Source organism: Syngnathus floridae, chromosome 7 (assembly GCF_059516105.1).
Source record: "Syngnathus floridae isolate MCC-2025c chromosome 7, RoL_Sflo_1.0, whole genome shotgun sequence".
Lineage (NCBI taxonomy): Eukaryota > Metazoa > Chordata > Actinopteri > Syngnathiformes > Syngnathidae > Syngnathus > Syngnathus floridae.
This window is the reverse complement of record NC_142419.1, coordinates 11,353,116-11,362,022: the sequence shown is the minus strand read 5'-3', so window position 1 is coordinate 11,362,022 and position 8,907 is coordinate 11,353,116. Positions and strand designations below refer to the sequence as shown.

The 8,907-nt window shown below is 37.8% G+C and overlaps 1 protein-coding gene across 3 annotated transcripts in view; it reads left to right on the top strand.

Annotated features, from left to right (window-relative positions):
• The first annotated feature begins 5,985 nt into the window (after window positions 1-5,985).
• The window catches only part of LOC148395226 (chloride channel protein 2-like), a 68,427-nt gene continuing 65,505 nt past the window's right edge, over window positions 5,986-8,907 (top strand). For 2 of the 3 annotated variants that reach the window (XM_088380902.1, XM_088380901.1), the window contains exon 1: window positions 5,987-6,240. In XM_088380902.1, coding sequence (XP_088237028.1) covers window positions 6,190-6,240 — 51 coding nt within the window. In that variant the 5' untranslated portion in view covers window positions 5,987-6,189. Of the gene's footprint in view, window positions 6,241-8,907 lie in introns of all 3 variants that reach the window. The other variant, XM_088380903.1, reaches the window with a different exon arrangement.

The following is an 8,907-nucleotide window of genomic DNA, read 5'->3' as shown; positions in this document are numbered from 1 at the left end:
TTGTTGGAAAGGTCATTCCTTATAAATGAGTTTGATTTCTAAATATGACATTTATTATTTGTTCACTGTGTACTCGTGTCCGTTATGGAAAGAACAGACAGGCACAAAGGTGCTCGATGTTTTGCTTGGATACTGTAAAATAGAGAAAAATGGAAGAGAGCAGTAGAGGTTTTTGATTTGAGAATTTTGAGAACTTGTAATGTTTTATTTGCTGTACATCTCCTGTGGAACCTTGCTCTGAAAGAGTGTTTTAGGAAACCTTTCTGTGGGTTCATGTTTCTCCGGGGGGACCCCTACTGTTTTAGTGTGTAGAATTGTGCGTGTGGCTTAACAGGTTGGGTTCCTCACGTTGATATAGACGGTCAACACCAAGGTTGAATTATGTGGATTGTCCTGGAAAATAGTGTCCCTATTTGTTTTCAATCATCACTTTGTTTTTTTGCATTCGATACGCCTCTCATCTCTCCATGCATGATTTTTTTTCGGTATTCTTTCCCTACAGGCTATTTACTTCTGCGTGCTCGAGAGTACCTTCAAACCTATTTGCCAATCCAAATAAATGTTACTTCCCTTACATTTCTTTAGACAATGTTTTACTTAGAGTATAATTGGTTGAGATCAAACGTGCACAGCACATGCACACACTGCATAGTCATTGAGTGTGCCAGCAAATATGCAGGTAACTTTAGGGGATAGTTATCAGTCAATTTAACTGCTTTGACGTCAGCTGTCTGTTTGTATTTAACTAATCAAACAAGTTGTAAATGAGAAATCCTTTGTTCCATGGCTGATAATTGATTGTGTTTTCTTTTCATTCTTTTTAAAAATCACAATTTTATTTTGCTATCTGACTGCAATAGAGTGTTGTAAGGTTGGAATTGTAAAAGTATTTCCTGTTGGCTCCTGATGGTTTCACAGCTTAGAAACATACAACTAAATGTCGATGTTACTCGCTTCGATCCTATGCGACTTTCTGTATAATGTGGTTTGGTCATGGACCCCAATTTTTTTTTTTTTTGTCAGAAATACATTTTCAAGTAGTATTTTTAAATGGACAATATAAGGACCGAACTAAATGACTAGCACATAAACCTTATTAATTTGATGAATTTCCGTGACCAATGTAAAGGTGTTTGAAAATAATAAGTCGGGCTGCTTTAATTATAGTATTATTGTAGATAATACCTTGAGTGACGAAAAGTATTTCCCAGAAGAGAAGAGTGTAAAAGGAAAGAAATATGATCTTACTTTGTATTTCCTTAAGCTGGTATGGTTGATTATCAAGTATACTGTATATTCGATGAAAGAGCTTCCAGTTGACGTATAGGGAAAAATGAAATGGATTTTTCCTATGAATATTATTTATAGCAGCAGCATTTACATATATTCTAAGTGTGTTATCCATCTCTAAAGGCCATAGGAATTATTTTTTTTTTTTAATATTCCATTCCATTAATATAATTCATCCATCCATTTTCTGAACCACTTTCCCTCATGAGGGTCATAGGTGCGCTGGACTGAGTTATATTTAGAACTTATAAATTTTTGCCAATGGACGGGCAATGTTGCCATAACAGCAGGGATGGGAACATGAGAAGTGCTGGTTTACAAAACTGCAGTCAGTGTTGCCATCTTAGGATTTTAGTCATGACTAATGAGTTTAATTCTTAGACACAGCCAACAGAATCATGTTCACATTGTCACACAAGGGCCTGTTCATACATTGCAAAAATTGATTTATTTGTTTTTCGGAGGTCCCGTTGCCTCTGGGAGTTAAGATCAGCGGATGTTGAGAATAATTATCAATTTTGCACATGTTAAGCCCTTTGAGACTTGTCTGTGATTTAGGGCTATATGTAAATAAACTTGACTTGACTCACCTGCACAGCTAAACATAAGAAAATAATGTAAATGTAAATCCTATCAAAGCGTTTAGTTGGCCAAAAGCTAAGGGAGGGAGGAGCGTGTATGCACTTTTGAAGAATTACACAAAATTTCAATTTGATACACATTAGTTTGCAGAATCCAAATTTAGTGGATTTGTGATAGATGAGCCACTGTAAAGATGTCAACATTTTGGATTTTTCCCATAACGGAGTTCAGCCAAAAAGGCACGCGAACCAAAGCGCAGGAAAGCAAGTTGTGAAAAGCAAGGGTATTTGAAAATTTTATTTATTAACAGAAGGGCAAGGCACTGAAATGCAGGATTAAGAAAAATACCAAATGATAAATTTCCCCCAAAAAATTCCATGAGACCCTGGGAATAAAACACACCACCACAGTTAATTTGCAAAAAGACATGACAATGGTCAGAGGAAGCGAGCAAAGAAAATTGAACCAAACACAAACAGACTGACAAGACAATGAGTCACAGTCAGTCACTGTGACAGGACGGCGCTGATAAGTTGACGATAAAGACATAAGAAGCAGACAATAAAGGCATTAACAGGAGACATGGAAAACAAAACAAATCTAAATCACAACATAGAAAATAGAAATAATCTTTAAACCAAAAGATACAAAAGATACAAAACACAGATCATGACAGATGAGCAGTGACCGCATGGCCAGCTTCATCATGGTGTTGTTTGTGAACACACCAAAAAAGGCTGCAAGCGGTAATAATCAAGGATGAATAAGTGAATGATAAATGAGATTGGCTATCATGAATAGCTTTCTTGCTCTTAAATAGGCCTGTTTGTTTTGGATGATGTCTGAGATGCCTTTGGTTTCTTGGATCAAACACGCGTATTTATTTCCCAAATAGTACTATTGGGAGTAGTCATATGATTTTCCTCCCTGGTGGTCAGTTATTGCTGTACGGCAGGGGTGTCCAAACCCCGTCCTGGACGGCCAATCTCTTACATGTTGTAGATGTCTCCTTTCTTCAACACACCTCATTAAAATGATCAGGATCGAATTCAGGCTTCTTCAAAGCCTCCTAATGAGCTGATTATTTGAATCAGAATACAGTAGCTGAGGGGTCAGCAAGAAGATTCAAAGAGACAATTCTGACCATCTCCCACAGAAAAAAAACAAAAAAAAAACAGAGAACAACATAAAATGATAACACTCCATATAAATGAAATAAGCCTGGGAGAAGTGCTATTTCATCTCTAAGATTAATATGATTAATTAATCAATCTTTTAAACTACGTATATCTTTGAATGCTACGCAAATATTTGTCTACATCATGCCGTCATAACTATCAACAATGAAATAAATGTAAATCTGATCAGGAAAACATTGTTTGTGAAATGCCAACATAATCTCGGTGAGTTACAATTCACGAAACTGAGATATCTTCTGAACAATCGATGCAAATAGTGAAGGTCAGCTACATAAAATGGCTGCCCTCTGGCTTCAGTGGCAGGGCCATTTGTTAGTCCATTCATGTCTATAAAACTTGCAAAAAGTTTGCATTCTTGTCATGACAAGCTCTAGTAAAGCTGACATTTCCCACATTAAAAGTATAAAAACATTTTTTCTAATCATCTGTAGCCAGTCATTCCAATTTGCTAATTTACAAAAAAAAAAAAAGGGGGGGGGGTGCATTAATTAACCGACAACTGGAGTTTCTGCTAAATATTTACCTCCGGTCATTTTCCATTTGTTCATTTTCTGATTCATAGTCTATCTCAGACTGACTTTGGAAAAACAGTCCACTCCCATGTTCACCTCTGAGCAAGTGAAAATATTAATATTAAATGATGATGAAATGACATGCACGTATTGGGAAACCAGAGTAAACACGAGTCAGAAAAGTCCGAGGTGAGAGCTGTGAGGACGATACACAAAGCAATGTGCCACCCAGTCATTTTCCAGAATGTTTTAAGTGAAGCCATTATGGGGTTGAAGAAAGCGACCCTCTGTGCAATGCACGATTACGCCGATACACTACAAAGGGTTACCACCTTCAAATGAAATTCACACAAAGCAGCTTGTGTTTAATGATTGACCTTCTCCACACAAAGCAATTTGTTTAAGTGGGGAAAAAAACCTCAAGTGTATTTCTGATGTCTTCAATCTTGTGTTGACATTCCTTCTGACAGCTATGAATGGATATGTGTATTTTTTTTTCTTCTCTTAGATTGCGAGCAAAAGAACACCAAACACTTCAGTTTCTCTGGAAGGTCAAACAAATCATGTGTTTGAGATCTAAATCTAGGTTCCTTCTAACCCATGATAGAAACTGTTGCCTTAATTTTAGACTTACTTTTTCTCTTGGGGTTTATTAATACTTTGGTCATAACAAGCAAAACATTCCAAACGTACCACAATTGTACTTACTATAGGGCAGATATTTTGTCCATGGACCAAAAGTAACTGTCAGGGGGTCCAGTCTGGTTCGTGAAGGTTATGTTTTATGGTTTAGTTCACCTCTACATACACTTATTTTGAAATTCAGTTTTTGAATGTGTTTAAGTTAATTATTCTATTAAAATGTGTTTGGTTAGATGTGCAATTTGATTTGAAGCCTGCTAATAGTTGGAATTTGGGTTGGTTGCCAATGTACAAAAACACAAAACGCTGTGATTGCACGTCTGTCATGGAAGCACCAGAAACATTTTACCCTGTTCCGATTTGATGAACTACCACAGCTGCCTGCATAGTCTCGAGTAAAACAGCCGTGAGAGAGTGAGTCCTTTTTCCCAGTGATGTTTAGCTCACTTGTGATTGTGTGTATTGCGTCGTGATAGAATTAGCTTTCCTGGACACCAAAGGTTATGAATAAATGAATAGGAGAAATACACTCATTAAAGAACAAAACCCCAGAATTGAAATTACAGTGATTCATTGGCACCAATCGTGGCATTTACTTCTATCTGGGTAAAACAGAGATAAACCTACCAATAACATCATCATGCAGTCCTACTTTGAGAATATACTGAGATTTCTTCATTCCTTATAGACCTGAAGCAGATAGCCTGCACATTTTCCATGTCTATCTTTGACACTAATGCCGGAGACTTGCAAAATAAAAACCCCCCAAAAAACTAAAAATATGCCACAATGTTAGATGTTTTTTTATCTTATCTTTTTATCAGTCTTGATTCCCCAAATCAATTCAGTTTGATTCACGATGACCCAATTCGATTTAGTTCACTTTAATTGATTTTTGATTTAGATAAGGGTTTCACATAGTCGCGAGTGCAGATTTCCAGACACACATCGCACCATTGGTGCATTTGGTGTGCATTGCATTCTGTGAAGATTTGGTTACTGTGATCTAATCCACCCATTTTTAGCCATCTCAGGGAGTGGTCCTTTCTGTCAACTGAAAATAACATCACAGAAGCTCCAGTCTCAGGTCATTACCAATCACCAGCTCAGCTTCAGATAAGAGATGAGCCGCAATTGGTCATTACCTGAGCAACTGTGACTGTCATTTTCAGTCAACAGGAAGTGGAAAAATGGCTGCCCCATGAGGTGGATTTTGCCATTTAATTCATATTCCACAAACACAACATTTATTAGAATATTGTGTTTAGACTGGTGGGGAAGCATGAAACATATTACAACTATAATAAAAATATTTGTGTTGACTCCCCCTTTTAAATCTGTCATCAATACAAATAACCTGTGGCAACGTATCAAGGGGTCTAACAATACCGCATCCATGTGATAATGGCAGAAATAAAATATAGATATCAAAGGGGAAGCCATGGCCACCCCTGGCCACCCCTGGCCACCGCGTAGCTCCGCCCCTGTTCCCCCCCAGTTTCAAATTAGCGATACACATTGGAGCCAGAGAGGTCTGATTTCTTTTTTTTTTTTTTAATTTTTATTTTAGTTCTACTCATATTACTGAAAAAAAGTGTTTGTTTGAAAATACCTTTCCTTTAAGTCACAATAATACATGTACTATAAATACATAAATAAAATCAAATAATATAAACAACAAATAAAGCAGGAGGTATGCTAATTGTGCTGATCTCAGATGGGAGTGTCAAAACCCACCTCAGTGAGCCAAAGTCCCGCCTCACAAGTAAGTCTCCTCCGGCTGGGACTTGAGACTATGAAATGAAGGAAACAGTCAGGACTGAGTTTGATTTCGAACTAATCTGACGTTTTAAAGCAGGTCAAATGCTCTGATCGCTGCACACACAGTGAGACGTCGCTGTCGCCTGTCGGTTTCCTCTCAATTCCAAGCACCAAGCTTTCACCCGGGCTGCACGGAGCTCACCATGGCTGGGGACGGCTCCGACCAGCGGGCGCTGCAGTATGAACAAACTCTGGTGAGTTGAAGTGCAATGCTTCCCACCGATCTCCTGCTCGCCGGTAACACACACGAATGTCACTTTCTGCACGATTGTTGAGTTGAGCCGAACTTCACCGAACACACCACCGATTCCAGCGGATCACATCAACATTTATATGAAGGCAGTTTCAATACTCATGTAAAGTGGCGACGTCAAAATAGAACTTTTTCTATGCAATTTGTTACTGGCGTCTGCATGTCGTAGCTGCTGAAAATCAATGGACGGATTGAAGCTAAAAAAAAGTTGCAATGTTTTCTTATGGTTTATTCGTACGCTTCCGTTTGGCATGTGACGTTTTAGTAGACTAAAATAATAGACAGAAACACGAAAAGCATTGCAGTGCACGTAACGAGCTAAATGCATAACATCTGGATTTGACTCCTCCACATGATATTGATAAATATCTCATATCATATTGGAAAGATAACGTCCAAGGCCAAATTTGCACTCTAATAACTGTCTTGAAAAAAAATCAATCCTTACCACAAGCCTTATTTATATGTTTGGTGGGTATATCAAAGCTGACTTTGATATCTGAAAAGTTAATGTGCTTCAGAACAAAGTATAACACATATTTTTATGTGGGTGTATTTTTTTTCAAAGAAAACATTTATTTGAATTAATTAATTCCAGGTTAAAATGTTCTTATCTCAAACATTTCCACTGTAGTCTGCAGTGTTGTATATATTTTGGGGTAGCAGTATTTTGCATCAGTAATCTTTTTTAAGTGTTGCCAATATTTACTGAAATTTGAAATAAAAATATTTATCAGTTAATCATGCTATCTTTTCATATTTGACCTGCAACCTTTGTGGTCTCACTTAGGATATAAAAATTGGTCCCCCAGAATGCTAGAGGATGGAGTTTGAGTCAAACCCATTGCACTTGCACTTAAATGTCCCATAGAGTTTTTACTGACAAAACCTCTGACAGGCTTGAAAAATCTTCTATTTCAGTAGACTTGTTTTATGGGCCAACAGTGGCCATTGAGCAATTGAAAGCCAAGCCTTTAGAAAGACACTACTGTAACACATTTATTGCCTCAGTTTTCTTTTCTTAAACAACTTCCCCTGCAGAAAGCCCTTTAAACACGCACGTATGCACGCACACACTCACCCCCCCCCCCCCCCCCACACACACACACACACAGTGTGTCATTTAATCTGTATTTGTGTGTTTGAGAGATTACACAATGTGCTACCTGCTGATTCAGCAGTGGACGCTCCGTCACCCTGCAGGGTCTCATGCTCTGACCAGAGAAACGTGCACAAGCAGCTTTTGCTAAAGAAAAGTCCCCCTGCACCTCCTCTTTGTTTAATGTCCATCACCCTGCTGATAATTTGAGGATAAGCAAAGCATCAAAATCGAAACAAATACATAACGCCACTGCCAGAATAAACTCTAATAGTGTAAATGGGCTCTCTCTAGGCCTGTCATCAGCTCCCTGTTGGTTGTAGGAACATTGTTTCTTTGTATGAAACTGGCAATTGTGCTGGTTTCTTGTGGGCAGCTGAGTCAAAGAATTCACTGTAATTGGACTGCAAGAAGTACTTTATGGCTGCCTACTGAGATGTCTGTATTGACAATTTATTGAAGGCTGAAGCAGTTAGTGCTCAAATGTGGGTGATCTTAGTGTTGTAGCAATTCATTTTTTGAATAACTAGAGCTTTGGATAGAAGCCTTTAATTACCAATTAAGTTGAATTCTCCATTTGATACGTTTAAGTGGACAACATTTCTTCAATCTAATCTGATTTTGGATTAAAATTATGATCTGATGCACTGTTTTCTATGGATTCTAAAACAATTGATAGGACTTGTGCGTTCATGCATCACACTTTTGATCAGAGCAAATCATTTTGACATGCGGTGATTGACCAAATACACTGGAAATAGTTGCAGAAGAAGTAGCCGTGGCGAATTCTATCAACAAAACATCACTCTGTCCATTCACTTCAAACATTAGCATTATTTTTCTGTTAACACTTCCTAATGAAACTGCACTTTTGCATTTGCGATTGTTGACGTATTGTAAACGTAGCTACTGAACAAAGCAATTATGGATTATTCTATATTTTGTGGATCATTGACTGGTCAAGTGTGCTCCAGTGTACAAAGTCAGCTCCAGAAAGGAATAGCTGAAATAATACGGTGTTAAAGATGATCTTAGTCCTAGCAAACACAGTTTGGACGAACTTGACCCAAAAGTGAAGCTGGGTGTCTTTCAGTTCCAGTGACCTTTAACCACATAAATCTTCTTTGGGCTGAATGGAAAAAAAAATCTCTCCCATTTTGATAATTAGATGAGAGGTGTCATAAATTGGCAAATCCTTGGTTTAAGTCACCCCTTAATCCAGCATCTGTACCCTAAATATGTGACAGCAGGAAAAAGCTCTGATAATGTCATCATATGTAGATTGTTTGCCTTGACACGTGACATTCAGCCTAGAGGCTTGGCATGAGTTAAAAGGTTCTGGACTTTAAGCACTTTGAAATTATACAATAGCTGGGAATCACATTGCCTTGTCAATCATTGATACAGCGTGGCAACAATGTGTAACCTACTGTTGTTTAAAAATAATAAAATAGCAGGAGGTGGTGGTAGTACCTTTAAATGACATGCTTGTAAACATTTGCATGCAAC